The sequence below is a fragment of the Endocarpon pusillum genome, assembly GCF_000464535.1.
Source record: "Endocarpon pusillum Z07020 unplaced genomic scaffold scaffold1962, whole genome shotgun sequence".
NCBI lineage: Eukaryota > Fungi > Ascomycota > Eurotiomycetes > Verrucariales > Verrucariaceae > Endocarpon > Endocarpon pusillum.
In genome coordinates, this window is record NW_006916107.1 from 130,913 (window position 1) to 146,321 (window position 15,409).

Sequence of the window (15,409 nt, forward strand, 5' to 3'; positions counted from 1 at the left end):
ATGTCTAGACAGTGTGAGCAGTGTGAGCAGTGTGAGCTGCGGAAGTTACCCGTCTACTCCAGATAGTTGTTGCTTAGGCTACCTAACCCATCAGTTAAAACTTTACACTACTTACCAGTAAGCTGACAAGAGCACCGGCCTCCCGCGATCTGTTGGCGTGTGGTCTTCTGGCAACAAGCGCTAACAACATCGAATTGTCATGGAGTAGCTATACCAGCTTATCCTACCTGAACACATTAGCCCATTGGAGGACAAGAGAAATCTTGTCACAAGGATTCCACCGTACTACGTATATCTTCATGCTTGGTATGTAAGATGAATGCGTGTGTATTATTAAGCCAGGCGGCCTCAGTCAACGCCCGCCTCCGACGGTATGACATATGGATTACTATTCTTCTCGTGTTGATCCATAGTGGAGCCGGACCCCCCGGACGCTGATCTCCAATTCTACTCCCCATATGTATCTTGCACTTCGTTCCACTGCATCTCCTTTGTCACCGTTCATCCCACTACTTAGACGCGAATTTCGGTACCTCTTGTAGAAAATGAGCTTGTTCAAGACCTGGACTGGTCAATCGCAAAGATCGCAACTCTCTCAGCAATCCAACCACGGCCCGCAGGAGGCGCCATCACCAGCACACAATCAGACAACATCACCATCACCACCACAACCGCAGCGATATTCGTCCTTCAGAAATGACTTGTATCAAGTCACCAGCAACCGCTCCAATGCAGATCCTTTCGCAGGCCATCTGAACCACCTAACACCATACCAGGAAAGCCAGCTTGAAAAGTTCAAGTCAATTCTTCATCAGCAGGGTCTCTACCGGCCGGCCAGCCAGGATCAACCCGCAAGTCACGATGACCCGACAGTCTTGTAAGCACTAGAATTATCCGCTTTGCTTGACGAGGGCTGACGGAGCAGACGTTACCTTCGAGCACGGAAGTTTGACATCAATGGCGCATATGCGCAGTTCCGTGATACAGAGAAATGGTCAAAGGAGAACAAGATAACAGAACTCTACGAGAACTTTGATGTTCAATTCTACGAGAAAGCTCGGCGAATGGTAGGACCTAATTACAAAGGATCCTTGTTTTGCGCGCTCTTACAAATTCGCTAGTATCCGCAATGGACTGGGCATCGAGACAAGCGTGGCATACCGGTCTATGTCTACGTTATCAAGCATCTCGATTCGAAAAATGTGAATACTTATGCGAAAGAAACAGCTGCCTACAAAGCAAAACTACCTTACCATTCTTCTCTTAGTACACCTGCGAAGATGCTTCCCCTTTTCGCCCTCTACGAAAATTTACTTCGCTTTACAATACCCCTCTGCTCGAGCTTGGAAGGAAGACCGAATCCGGAAGTCCCCATCACCAACAGCAATAACATAGTCGATATATCTGGCGTTGGATTGAAGCAATTTTGGAATTTGAAGAGTCACATGCAAGAATCTAGTGTTTTGGCAACTGCACATTATCCAGAAACCTTGGATAGAATCTTTGTAAGAAAATCATCATCCGGACGGACTATCATCACAATCACTAACCCCGTTAGATTATCGGCGCCCCATCCTTCTTTCCTACAGTCTGGGGTTGGATTAAGCGATGGTTCGACCCTGTCACCGTGAATAAAATCTTCATTCTCGGCCATCATGAAGTCAAGGCCCGGCTATCCGAATACATCCATCCAGACGACTTTCCCAAGAAGTATGGTGGTAACCTCGATTGGGATATCGGCATGGATCCTCATCTGGACCAAGTGACAAGGGAGGCAGTGGAAAGGAACGGTGGTAAAGGATGGATTGGAGGTCCTTGCCTATGGGAACAAAATCAACGAGTCCCTGTCGGCACTGTGAATGGAAAGCCTAGAAGGCCTGCAAAATTGGAGCCTGTAGCTGCCCCAGCTAAAGTAGAGAGTACTATTGCTCCAGCGCCGTCAACAATCGAGCCAGCACCTCTCCCTGTCGAAACACCAAGCACTGTTGTTCCACCACTATCGTCAACCACCATAATCTCAGCAGAAGCCGCACAAGCTCCACCCCCTTCGCTAAACCCAGCTCAAGCCGAACCCTTAGATTCCAGCAACCCGCCTTCAATGACACACTCAAGAAGCACAGCATCAACGTTCATCACCACGCCACCAGCAGAGACAACAACCGCTGTACCTCCAACGGCCATAAATGGCACTACTAAGCCGCCGGAAGAGTCCGAAAGCCTTGTCGTTGCCAATGGCGAAGTTCTCCCTGCCGGTACGGGCAAGCCGCCAATGGAGCGGTTCGTCACCGCGGCTGAAGATCTAAGTACGCTGCGGACGCCGGTCAATAGCGTTTCCTGACCGCGAATCTAGCATTATGGTAGAGTGACAGATCGACTGTTGATGGGTTGGTATACCGTCTAAGATGTCGTGGATCTTCTTTCATTCAAGAGCCTCGAGGAACAGCGGGTAAAGCGTTGGATATTTTTTTATTTTTCTGTTCTAAGTCCGTCCCCTTCCCATACCCTCTTTCTGTACGCGCATGTCTTTGGACCTGGTAATGTTGGTTATGAAAAGCACTGCTTTCGGCCTTCCCTCCCTTTTAATCGCGTCTAGCGCTCTCTACTCGCGTCATTTCTCAGCACTCATTTCGCAAAGATGTCGATGGGATAAATGTGTATGTGCAACACGTGAGGAGGAGATCTGACCAACTGGTCCAAGAGATAGCATTGGATTATATAGCTCATTCTCTAGACCACCGACTCCGAGTTATTCGTCTATTCGTCTATTCGTCTATTCGGTCAGGAAGAACTTCCGAAATGCGAAAGGAAAAAAAAAAAAAAAAACAACCCCGGGCCCTGCCATCAATCACATCAACAACGCAAACAATGATCTGGCGTTTTCAATTCCCTTTCCACGCTCTCTTATTTATGACACACCATCTTGCCCCACCCCACCCCCTTTTTTCGTAGCTTCAACCCCCCAGTACCATCATTCATCCCCGTCTGGTAACCTAATCAAGCGTACACGTAACAAAACGGCGTCATCATCAATAACAATGCTCAGCAACTCGACAATACAATAACTCTTCCGGTCCCCACCATCCAGCACGGCCCAATCCGTCGTGTCATCCAATACCCATCTCGGGACTCTGGGTGTCTGGGGAGGGATGTCCCCGTCCTGCCGATACTCTCCCTGCACTCTCCTCCCACGCCAGATCCTGGGTTGGCGATCGGGCCGAGGGCGACTGGTTTGAGAGGAGCGGTGTCGGGCTTTGAATAGACGGATAGTGGAGAGAGAAGCGGCTCTCTGACCGTACAGTAGATGATCTGGGTTTAATTGATGTGCACGGCGGTGAAATCATCGCCTCAGTGCACGGATCCCGCGACGTTCGGGGCTGCTGAGTAGTACTCCCGGGGCTTGATTGCAGACCTTCGACTGCGGCTAGGTGGTTCCTGCGTTCCGGTTTTGAACATTGCGCGCGCCTGTGCATGACTTCGTCGGTTACCCTTCCTTTGTCAGACTCACTGCGTCTGTTGAAGTATAGCATTCCCTGCGGAGTACAACGTTCGTTCTTCGTGGGGCGGGTAGCGATCGTCTTTGTCTCTTCTCTCCGGTCGGTCCAGCACATTCTGATATGCTTTTTGCGTCGTTGGAGGGAGCGAGGTAGGGAGAACAAAGGAAGAGAGAGAGAGAGAGAGAGAGAGAGAGAGAGAGAGAGAGAGAGAGAGAGAGAGAGAGAGAGAGAGAGAGAGAGAGAGAGAGAGAGAGAGAGAGAGAGAGAGAGAGAGAGAGAGAGAGAGAGAGAGAGAGAGAGAGAGAGAGAGAGAGAGAGAGAGAGAGAGAGAGAGAGAGAGAGAGAGAGAGAGAGAGAGAGAGAGAGAGAGAGAGAGAGAGAGAGAGAGAGAGAGAGAGAGAGAGAGAGAGAGAGAGAGAGAGAGAGAGAGAGAGAGAGAGAGAGAGAGAGAGAGAGAGAGAGAGAGAGAGAGAGAGAGAGAGAGAGAGAGAGAGAGAGAGAGAGAGAGAGAGAGAGAGAGAGAGAGAGAGAGAGAGAGAGAGAGAGAGAGAGAGAGAGAGAGAGAGAGAGAGAGAGAGAGAGAGAGAGAGAGAGAGAGAGAGAGAGAGAGAGAGAGAGAGAGAGAGAGAGAGAGAGAGAGAGAGAGAGAGAGAGAGAGAGAGAGAGAGAGAGAGAGAGAGAGAGAGGAGCAGTATAGCTGAAGAGGTTATGGCATCTTGAGGTTTTTACACGCACGGTTGCACGAGGATAAGTTAAAGGATGCAATAGGAAAGCATGAAGAGAGCAGGCGTTTCCAAGGTACTTTTACCTAGGATTCTCCGGTGCAGTTTCGCACAGCTAACCTCTCTGTGCCTCCGCCAGGTCACCGCTGGGCTGTGAGGAAGGTATGGAGGCTGAAGGAGGTCATATTGTATCGAGTAGGCTCCTCTGGTATGTTATGCTACCACATACAGACAAAGAATACGAAATGCCGACTGAAGAACCTTGGGAGTTCTAGGCGCAAAGTAACTGAGAGAAAATGGGAAATGTGGATCTCCATATGCACTTCTCTATAGCTAAGGATCTTCCTCTGAAGTAAGTCCAAAGCAATGACATGAAGGTCAGCTGGAGGAATAATACCTGATGTCCCAACGGCGAAATACGCTATCTAACTTAGTAAGTATGAGTCCAGGGGTATCACTTGGCGGTCTTGGCAACGGAGGCAAGACAGGAAGGACAATGAGTGGCGGATGTCTATCAACCATTCCGCCAGAAGGACAGCGCTGATGGCTTTCGAACCACGCTTGATTAATGTATTCCCTGAAAATAACAGCACCTCGTCTCTTTGGAACCATCTCGACCAGTTGTCCTCAGGAGAAGCATGATCTCTAATTGCCCCTACACAGATGCTGAAGAACTGTTCGAAGCTGTAAGCGTCATTGAGGTCCACTCCAGAGGTTTGTTTTGTTGGCACAGCAGAGAGATCAGGCAGGACATTATGCAGGAGACCATGCTCTGAGATGGTGATCCACCTCCTTAAGGACCAGATCCCTAACCAGGTAATCTCGGAGCTGACACATGATCTTAAGGTCAGTACCTGCCTCCCGACCTCCAAGTATCGCTCCCACGACCAATACCGCCCCTACCCCGGTACACACCTCGGGTCCCTCTCTCGACTGCTCGGCCTCTCGGCCCAAACCCAAATTCCGGTCCTTTATCCACCCATTCCTCCCTGCCCCTATCAAGCTCGAAAGAGTATCGCTTCATGTCTGGATCGCCACTTTTGGCTCCAGCCAGACTTCTCAGATCTTTGATCATGTCTAAGCGTTCTTCTGCGATGCGAGGATCAGCCGGTTTGTAGTAAAGCTTTGGCTTTGCTGTAGTGGACGGAAACAAGTCATCAAGGGCTCTGAACCCTGTACCAGTCTGTTCAGGCCGCTGCTCTTGTGGCAACGTTGATACTCTTCTTTGAGGTACGTTATCCTCGGACGGTACCAGCCTTGCGCGATCGGGATGTACTCCTGCTATCGTAGCGCTTGTACCAGAAACGTCTGGTTCTCGCCGGTCTATCGATGTTGAAGTTCTTCTCTGTGCTGCAAGTCTGGATGTCGAACTACTACCAACCTCTTGCAGAACAGCTCCGACACCGTCGGGAGAATCTTCATACACAACCTCCCATCGTCGCCCTATTCGTCCACCCCCAGTGGCCTGTTGCTCTGTCTCAATCCACTCTTCCACCTTTTCATCAGGCACAAAATCAACCCAAAGTGGTTCTCTAGTTTTTTCATCTGGAAAGCGCGAGTCGTGTAGGGCAGAACGCGCGCGCGACGCAGCAGCAATCGAACCGAACGCCACAAAGGCGTGTGTTCGGATACTGTCAAGGTAGAACGATGTTATAGAGTCGTTGGTAGCGTCTGTATTCGGCGAGGCAGCCACGGCAGAAATGTGGGATCGCAAGGAAGGTATATGCAGAGGCCGCTTGAAGTTGCGAATGTAGAGAGAAGATGTTGCTGCATGTAACGCCGGTGTTACAACACGATCTTCGTTAGTAGGGAGTTTCGGTGGTGAAGGTGAACGTCGCTTGAGTAGATTCGGTGAGTGGGGTTTCGAACGAGCAGTTGACTTAGGTAGTGAGCGCTGTTCCTCTTGCCTGGCGTCCGGCAGGTGATCGTCTTCCTGCTGGGAGCGCGCTCGACGTATAGGCGAGCGGCTTGCTGAGCTGCGCCCAACCTTGTGCTCTACTTTTCGATCTCGCTCTGATGGTTGAACCTGCGATTGTGAATAAACACCCTCTTCTATCCGTGGGGCTTCCTCCATGGCCCTCTCTTGGAGCTCGTGACCATTACTAACGACATCTTCTGGCGGCTGAGATACATCTCCCGCGGTAGACTCCTCCTTCGGAGTGCTTCTGGGACTTCCATCGCCAGCCTTGGCTCTTTTCTGAGCCACTTCGTCGGTGGAAGGAGGCGGTGTGAAGCTTCTTCGTTTCCGCTTTCTAGAGTCCTCAAGAAACTCGGCGGATGGAACTGGGCCAGATGACGGCGTGCTCGTCGTGGACGCGCGAGCCAATTGCGACTGCGGAGTATTGACACGACCTGAGCTCGAATGTGAGGTAGGCTGCTCTGTGGGTCCTGCGGATGATGAATCCCGCACATTGCCGGCAGCTTCTGTTATTTGTGACTGAGGCTCGCTGGTTCGATCTTCGACAGGTGTGGCTGATGGCGCAGACATCATGATAGTGTCCTGAAACGCCGTGGCGGGTATGGACTGGGATTCGGCGTCTACAACATCGTTCTTTTCGTTCGGACCGTCCCTGTCTGCTGCTGATTTTCCCGGGCCACCCTCTGAGACTTGTACGTTCTCTGTTGCTGGTTGGTCATCCACTACTTCATCCTTCTGGCTCGGTGCGGCTTCTTCTGCCGCTGCCTTGTCATCATCTTGCGCTGCAACGTTCGGCGCAGAAGTGGCTTGGTCACCAACCGTCGTTGTCGCCGCCGGACTGTTCGATGCTTTGTCAGCGGCGTCTGCTTCCAAGAGCCGGTCGATATAGTCTTGCTTTACTTTCAATTTTGTAAGGGGAATGCTGCGCTTTTTGAGCTCTTCCTTTAGCTCTGTCACCTTCAGCTTGCCGTAATCCGTCATGATCACGGAGCCGTTCAGCAGTCTTTGGCCGAGCTTTGATGGGGGGCTAAAGAACTAGTATGGTAGAATCGCCGAGCGCGACATTTCATCCCTGTGGTACGAGGTCAAGTCAACTCTCACAACAAACTTTGAATGCGCCTGGCCGCATCGCCAAAAAAGAGAGGACGCTTTTCCTCAACAGGCAATGCGGTCATTCTTGCCAAGAAGTCTGTCCTCCAGCGTCTCGCATTCCAAAGCACGCGGCACTCGTCACTCGTCACGGTAACTTACTCAACTATTGTGTTACAAACCGGCAGAATCACCACTAGAGCTGCCCGAGATACTCGTAACTTGAAGAGTCGACTCGAGAGACTTTAGAGAGATTTCTAAGAACGAGGCTGACCACCAGATTCAAAAGTCCCGAGGAGAAAGCTGAACAGACCGCCGATAAGCTCAGATTGCAAATGCACCCAAGTTTTGTTTATCCTCCAGCACTCGGTGATCAATCTGCCATCAAGTTTTGGTGGAGCCTGTCATATAAACTGCCAGGTTTCCAACATTCGGCCTCTGCATGTCGCTGTCAAATGCTGGCTGCGCTGAGATAAGCCGACCAGGGTATCGATCCGCAATGATCGAACAATAGAGGACACGCCCACAGAGCTCCGGGGCTACATCAGCAGCCCGTCTAAAGTTTATAGGTACTGTGCATTGCGAAACTCTCGAGACTCGATTTCTTTCTCCATAACCCACAAGACCATGTCCATCACAGCTGTAGGCAGTGCCGTCGAGTATTCAGTGCACGAGAAGAGGCCGAAGGTGACTATATCCTATTGTAGCTGTTCTCGAACGCTTTCAGCCTACTACTATCTTCACATCCCGGCTTCATACCAAAATGCTCATCAAGACGTACTTTTTGTTCAGCCGCAAACGAAAAAGCCAATCGTCGCTCCAGTAGACAGTGGACCCCTGAATGCATGCGCCATACACCACCGCAGGTAGTACCAGTCGCGACCAACGCAGTGATGCTCATTCGGAGCCCTTCCCTTCCGCACGACTGCCCTGTCGCGCGGATTTCTTCTCTGCCATAACCCCCTTCAAGACGTCCAACCTCGCCTGCGTGACCCGTATAGCATCCTCCATCTCCCTTTCCGTCATGCGTTCTTCTCTGAGACGAGCCTCGACGTCCTTGCCGGCCAGGATCTTCTGCCTCTCCTTCGCCTTGGCTCTTGCCGTCAGGGCAGACGCCTTCTTCCCCTTCTGCTTCGCATGGTCGTTCAATCCGAGACCCTCGATACCGACCCGGTCCTCGAGCCACGACCATAGTTCGCTCTCCTCCCGTTGCCACATTTCTTCGTAGGCGGCCAGACGAGCAGCACTAGGGTATTCGGGATATCCAATCCCTCCGGCAGGACCACGCACAGGGCGTCGGAACCATATTACGCAGAGCAGGATCACGATGGTAACCACTGCCATGGTCCCAGCGAAGGGTTTGAAGATACTCACGATAGGACCGAATATGCCTCGAAAAGGTTCGAGGAGACCCCAGCTCTCTTCCTCCCGTTTCACTACCTGGGACTGTGGTGACGGGCTAGAGCTCTTCTCGCCCTTTCTTCTCCGCTTGCCTGCCTTCAGTCCTTTAGATCCCGCGGTTGCGGCTCGAGGCCGAGCCGACACTGCAGACCTGAGTGCCTTGACCAAGTCGTTTCCGTATGTTTGCTGCCCATCAGTTGCACCCTTTTCAATTGGACCTAAGTGTAAAATTAGTCGCTGCAGTCATCGGCCAGAAAGACAACATACCCTTCAGCCACGACTTGCCGGTCCACTCGATGGTGCAATTCATCTGCAGCCGGGTGGCATTGCCAGCAGCCCAAGATAAGCAATACCGCGTCTTGACGCTGAACACGTTGCCACTGGGCACGTCAGGAGTCTGCGTCGTACAGGTCACCGATACGGATCTTTCCAGGTCAAAGGCGTCCAGGTTCTCCGAAGTGGTGCATTTCGTTTGCTTCGGGCCGATAGAGCCATACAGTGGCTTGATATACGAGTAGCTGCGCGTTTTGTTCTGCTCGCCTAGCCCTTTCTTGTCGTCGTCATATTGAAGCTCTGTCACTTTCTGTTCCTCAACTAGATACTTGGTGAGAAAGATGCCAGAACTGGGTCCAAATAGCATCGAGTAGATCTTGCCTAAGGGAGCAGGTATGGTTTCATCCTTGAGCACCTTGTCATAATGAGTTGCGCTGTCGGTGCAGTCGGTTGGGGCATGACTAGCTGGACCGGGGAAGTCGACTGTTGCGGCGGAAGCTGCTGCCAATGCCTTTTCAGCAGCTTGCCCATCGCCAGCGGCTGCTGATTGAGCTACCACAGCGCTAGCTGCAGCACCGCTGATTGCCGAAGCTTTTCTGACGGCTGCATGTGCGGCATCTGTAATGTCACTGCCCGCGATACTGCGAGCTTCAACAAAACTGCCAACGCCCTCCTCTTCCTCATCTTCATCATACATCTCGTCCTCGTCTTCAGATTCCTCCTCGCTCTCCGATTCGATCTCAGCGAGCTTGTCCGTCTTCTGGGCTGTCTCTTCTTCAGCTTGCTTGCCATTGATGGATTTCTTGAATGCTGCAGGATGGCTTGCCTTCCATATCCCTACCATCAGATCAAAAGTTGCTTCCCGGCTGAGCAGGCTTCGAAAGGTATGTCGAGCATGCAGAGTCTGAATCGCAATGGCATTGGGAAATACCATGGCCGTGGTCTCTCTTTCTATGGCCATGACCTCCTCAAATGAAATGACAAGAGTGGTCACCCAGCCAAGAATGTTGCTGGAGAAGCAGATGTGTCCTTCAGATATGTATATCCTGCCAGCCAACAAGATCTCCTTTTGCAAGGCACAGCTGTAATCCTCGATGAGAAAATCGTCCTCGGGCACACTTCGGAAAAGTTGATGAAAGGTCCGATTACGCGCCTTCGGTGCAACCGCAAACCCAGTAAGCTTTGGACCGGCTGCTGGATTGGCTAAGCTTGACGCGCTGGCCGCTAGAAGCGTGCCCACGCTCGATATACCGGTAGCAGTGGAAGAGCCCCTCTTTCGCCGTTCTTTTAACCGACTTCGAACGCTATTGGTGCGTCTTACAGAACCCGTCTCGCCATCAAGGATACTACCATTTGGAGTCGTCTGTAGCTCTCCTGATACAGTACTATTGAATGTGGAACTGTGCTTCATATTGTTCATTGGCTCGGATAGTTCGGCAAGAGGCGTCTTGGAGCTGTCCTCAGACGGCTTCTCATATGCAGCGGATACGGCCCGCTTGGCCAGCATATCTTCTACCTTAGCGGCAGCTTCGTCACGTTGGATCGTCGAGTCTTTCCGCGCGTCGATAGGATCAGGTCTTGTAGAGCCGTTCTCTTTTGACTCTGTACCAATACCTAGATGGCTCAACTTCAGATCACCGGCGCCCAATGTTTCAACAGCCAATTGCTTCTTCGGCAAACCAGGCTCTTCACCCAATTTACCTATCAAGTCAGACCGCCTCTCGGTGGTTGTTGGTTTTTCTGGCTCGCTGTCTTCAGTCCCAGACCTGCTTCTGGTCTGGGTATTGAGGGTGTTGGTAATGGTGTTCGCAGCGTTCTGTGCTGCTGAAACCCAGGACGAGAAGAATCCACTTCCTTGGGTGACGTTTCTTGATTCCGATCTTGCAGAAGGCGTTTTAGCTTCTTCAATTGTAGGGGTGAGAGGCGCAGAAATGGCGTTCGAGAGTTTACTCGGTTGGTGTAGAGATCCTGATTCCGAATGCACACGTCGATGTGATATCATGTTACCCGACGGGCTAACCTTTATGCCGCTTGCATCACTGGACCGCGTAGGAGATTCTGAATTTCGTACTGGGGATCTTGGGGTCGGAGCCCGAGAGTCGACAGGAGTAGGCGGCGTCACGGTTGTCAGCGGGGCGGTCGATGCGGCGCTCGGAGGGGTCTGCGGTCTGGTCTTGGGATTCAATGGGGAGATGCCTGCACTGGAAATGCTCGGCTGATTAGAGCTGTCGGTCTTTGCGCCAACCAAAATAGGAGGAGGGGCTGGCGCCTTCGTCCGAGCGGTCGGTCCAGTTTCGTTGGTGGTAGCATCAGCTGCTTGAAGGTCGCTTCTAGTACCACGCAACGACCCTCTATCTGGACTGGTTCTGGGACCCTTTGTGGATTTCCCAGGTTGGAATGCTTCCTTCAACTTTCGACCTGGAGAGATGCCACGAATCGAGGTACCAATGCTCTTCCTCCGAGCTGACCGGGACTCTGTTGGAGGGCCCAGGGTGTTTGCGCGGTCGAACAAGGTTGGAGAATTCAGGGCCGAGGTCGAACTGGTAGCAGGCAAGGTGGGTGAATGTATTATGGAGGGAGCACCGGAAGCGCCGAGGGTAGGGCTCTGTAAGGGTTCTTCGGACGACTGCGCCGGCTGTGATTCAGTCTGCGAGGTCGAGACAGTGTCGTCAACCGCAGTGGTATTGATAAGTGGCGATGAATGCGTAAGGTAACCAGCATGAGAGTCGTGGGTTAAAAGAGGCGGACAAGCTCTGTGGGTGAAGGCCACGTCATTAGCTGAGAAGCTGTGATGGCTATGGGATGGAGGAAATGAATGATAGTTCTCAATCAACGCAGAAGAATATATGATCAGTTAACACATTGGAGTGGGATAGGGAGCAAACTCTGATGTCTGAGAGCAAAACAGACTTTCAAACGAGTGTCCTTTGTTGGGAGGATTGGGTTGCGCTACAGCCCCCACGCAATAACAAAGTATAGTACTTACGAGGCAGGCTCAGACTCGTCCTCCGTCAAGAGGCTGGAGTTGTCATCTTGAGGTAAGCTCGTTGAGCTGTGATTCCGCGATATTGGAGCAGGCGCATTGGCTGTCTTGATCGTAAGCTTGTTGTTGTTGTCGTTGTTGTCGGTAGACTCGCCTTCAGGTGGTAGCAATCCGCCTGCTTCGCGCATCCTTCTTCTCTTCCGCTTTGCATGGCCTGGGATCAGCTTCCGGAAGCCACTAGAACCAGACTTGCTGCTATCATCGCGACTGGAGATCCTGCTCAGGTCTTTCGGAGAGTGATCCCGGGCCGAATCAGCGGATTTTCGTAGGCCGTGGGTGCTGCTCGTGTCGCTGCCTGGTTCTTGAACGGAGGTGCGACTTCTGTTCGACAACACCTTCTTGAACCCGCGAGGCGATGCCACTGGTGATGGCATGGGAGCCTGCGATACTGCCTCCATTGCTGGGTGTCACGAAGAATGGCAAGTATGAAGAAAAGGGTCTTGATGGGGGCGCAAATGGAGGGTAGTGCGGTACCGACGCTCATTCAATCCACCACCGTGACATCACAACCAGCAGTATTGCGTAGGTATATACACACTATACACACTCTAGGAGGCGGATCGCCCAATAAATGGAACTGAGGCAGGCAAGAATGTCAAACAGACCACAAGAAGAACCACGTTACATATCTCAGATGTATGTATTACATGTATGTACTACATAGCTTGTCGGTCTCTAGCTGGCCCACTAAATAGACGTCGCCCCTTGTTAAGTTGTTCCTATGCTCTCAGCTGCTCGCATCGTGACTCGTGAGGCAGCCCACCTGTGAATCGTAAAATAAAATGACAACTTCTATTGACACGAACGTATATTCAACCCTCCAACCTTATCTACCAGCACAAATCCCTACTCCACTAATTCAACGATATGGAAGACTCTCCGATCACGCTGGTAAGGCGCTACTCTCCAGATTTCTACCCACTCATCCTGAAGCTCTCTAGGCACACACTCACGCTCGGAATGCGGTCCTTGAAACCAGACGATCGAATCCAGTGGCTGCGAGTGAAGAGCATGATCTAGCAGCAGCGGAATTTGCGCATGCCGCCCAGAGTACACATGATGCAGAAGTAAGGAGCCGCAAAGGTGTTGTTCAGGGTTGACCTGTGCTGATCCCTGCCTGCAGGCTCTTCGGACCTTGAGCCTGCTCGAAGAACATCACAAAAAGCTAGGACAGATCCTCAAGTTCCGGCATGAACACCCGCAGGCCGCTGTGAAGCTGGAAAGCCATGACAATGTCGACGAGGGCAAATCGAAGCAAAAAGGGACAGAGGAACCAGCAGAAGACACCTCCAAGCACCTCACAGGTCTGGACGCTTTGCAGCAACCTCCTAGGCTGGCTAGAGGTACGCGCGCGACCGCTCGAGATCTATCATCGTCGATAGCTAGCAATCTAGCATCTGCAAGAGGTATCCCTGGGGGTCATAGGCGAGGTATGCCTGCCTCGCCAACAATATCTGCGCAACATGTGCCCGGGAAATTCGCAAAAGACCAAGCCAAAGCGAAAGGGGTGCAAGAAACATCCAGGGCTTCGAAATTACAGTCAGACTTCTTCAACTCGAACGATCGTTCCCATGATGGCAAGCCGTCCTGGGCGCCCCCTAATCATGTCACAAATGAGGAGCCAGCGAAAACTGCATCGCCAGCAGCGGAGTCGGTGGCTTCCACGAGTGATGCACCGTTTCAGCAGTTCTACCACACTCTCGAGTCCCTCATGTCCAAGCTCACCGCGCCTCTGGCCTTTGCCGGCTTACCCCTAACATCCAATGCAAAACCCACAGCTCCATCAGACAACAGTGCAGAATCAAAGAAGCCTTCACCATCGGCACCCGAGAAAGACCTAGACTACTCCCAAATGATTTCCAAAGCCGCTCTCCGTGCCGTTCAAGATGGTCAACCTGCGTCCGCCAACCCAGCAGAGTCCTTCTACGTCGTGCCAACAACGGGCGGCACAACCTCCTATGCCGACATCATGACCCGAGCTGATCGTACAGCCGCATCCTTACGACACACCCGCCATCTCTCCAACCTGTCAGAAGACAACATGGAAGATTTCGTGGACGCAAAGGAAACTCTACAGCCAGCAACAACAACAAAAGATCCCCAGTCCCCTGATCTAAGAAAGCTAAACCCATCCTCGTCCCAGCCTCATAAAAACAACCACCCAGCCCCACCCCAACCCAATCAACCGCACCTCCTCGAAGAACTAACCCTAACAAACACCTACCTCAAACAAACCATCGACAAACTCTCCAAACGCCTGCACATCTTCGAAGCCTCCGCGCAATCCTCCAGCGCAGCGCTCGCCTACTCTATCCGCTCCCTCACCACCACCAACCACAACAACGACAATCAACCCACCTCCAGCCCGCTCGGCACACCGGAAAACAGCGCCGGCAAACCCAGCAGTCACCCAAACACCGACGAGAAGGCCGCCAAAAGGATCGCGGAGCTCGAGGAGATCCTGCGCAAGAGCGATCGCGAGCTGGCGAGACGCGAGAAGGAGAACGTCAAGCTGAACGAGAATCTGCGCCGGTATCGCGACAAGTGGGAGAGTCTGAAGAAGGGGGCGAAGGCGAGGAGGGAGGGTGTCAGTAGTAATGGGAATGGGAAGGGCGAAGATGCGATGGGAATAGAGTAGCGAAGCGAGAGTGTAAAGTCAAGTGAGCCTAACTAGAATTGTTGAAGATGGCACATATATTTCTTGATTTTTGCTGTTATGCTCGCCCGCACCCTCGATATCCATACATTACGTATATATTATGTATGAGCTCGGTAGCAGTGGCCAAATTGTCAGGACACCGCAGAAGGGAAGGGTTTCGCATAGCCAGCCGCTGCGCACAACAACGACACAAATGATCTAAACATGTAGGGGGAAGATCCCCGTTGATTTTTTTTTTCCTGTCCTGTTGCGTGCCATATCAGAATGCCACTGCCACTGCCATGGGATACACCACTGTTATCATACTGATCGGTAAACCCAAAACCCTAGATAAGGATAAGCCCAACCAACCCAAATCACCAACCAATAACGCTCATGTACCGCTTGATTGAATACCAGAAGCGCGCAGGGGGGAAAAGGAAAAGAAAGACATAAACATATAATCATGGAGATGGGTGGGGGGGATGAGAGATGGGATGCTCAAATAGTACGAGTAGGCGCCTCGCCAGCAACATCCTTGGCCGCATCGGCATGCTTTCTCGACGACGACGGAGCCGGGCTCGGACTGGGACTGGGGCTGGGGCTCGAGCTCGAGCTCGAGCTCGCGCTGCCAGAACTTCTGCTGCCCTCCTTCCCCCTCCTTCTGCGGCCCACCAGCCCGGACAAACTCTCGCTCATATCCTGCAATTTGGCCTTCTTGGCCTCCACACTCGCCTGCCCGCCCAGCACTTCCCGAACCTCCCTCCCCGGCTCAGCCTCCTCAATACCACTCAACAACGGCTCTTGAGCACCCTGGCCACCAGCCGCCGC

At 52.2% G+C, this 15,409-nt stretch overlaps 5 protein-coding genes across 5 annotated transcripts; 3 read left to right on the forward strand and 2 right to left on the reverse strand.

Moving 5' to 3' along the window:
- Positions 1 to 545: 545 nt before the first annotated feature.
- On the forward strand, positions 546 to 2,338 carry EPUS_06567 (uncharacterized protein; the record flags this gene model as incomplete). The annotated part of the gene is made up of 4 exons (XM_007803086.1): positions 546 to 877; positions 926 to 1,067; positions 1,122 to 1,505; positions 1,559 to 2,338. 4 exons carry the CDS (start codon positions 546 to 548, stop codon positions 2,336 to 2,338), a joined length of 1,638 nt encoding a protein of 545 aa, XP_007801277.1.
- Positions 2,339 to 5,063: 2,725 nt separating this feature from the next.
- Positions 5,064 to 7,115, reverse strand: EPUS_06568 (uncharacterized protein; the record flags this gene model as incomplete). Its single annotated transcript, XM_007803087.1, has 1 exon — positions 5,064 to 7,115. One exon carries the CDS (start codon positions 7,113 to 7,115, stop codon positions 5,064 to 5,066), a length of 2,052 nt encoding a protein of 683 aa, XP_007801278.1.
- Positions 7,116 to 8,120: 1,005 nt separating this feature from the next.
- EPUS_06569 (uncharacterized protein) lies at positions 8,121 to 12,338 on the reverse strand (the record flags this gene model as incomplete). Its single annotated transcript, XM_007803088.1, has 3 exons — positions 8,121 to 8,842; positions 8,892 to 11,650; positions 11,884 to 12,338. The coding sequence occupies 3 exons, from the start codon at positions 12,336 to 12,338 to the stop codon at positions 8,121 to 8,123; spliced, it is 3,936 nt and encodes a 1,311-aa protein (XP_007801279.1).
- A 469-nt stretch (positions 12,339 to 12,807) lies between these two features.
- EPUS_06570 (uncharacterized protein) lies at positions 12,808 to 14,578 on the forward strand (the record flags this gene model as incomplete). Its single annotated transcript, XM_007803089.1, has 3 exons — positions 12,808 to 12,831; positions 12,882 to 13,007; positions 13,064 to 14,578. The coding sequence occupies 3 exons, from the start codon at positions 12,808 to 12,810 to the stop codon at positions 14,576 to 14,578; spliced, it is 1,665 nt and encodes a 554-aa protein (XP_007801280.1).
- A 466-nt stretch (positions 14,579 to 15,044) lies between these two features.
- EPUS_06571 (uncharacterized protein) lies at positions 15,045 to 15,386 on the forward strand (the record flags this gene model as incomplete). The annotated part of the gene is made up of 1 exon (XM_007803090.1): positions 15,045 to 15,386. One exon carries the CDS (start codon positions 15,045 to 15,047, stop codon positions 15,384 to 15,386), a length of 342 nt encoding a protein of 113 aa, XP_007801281.1.
- Between the last annotated feature and the right edge of the window lie 23 nt (positions 15,387 to 15,409).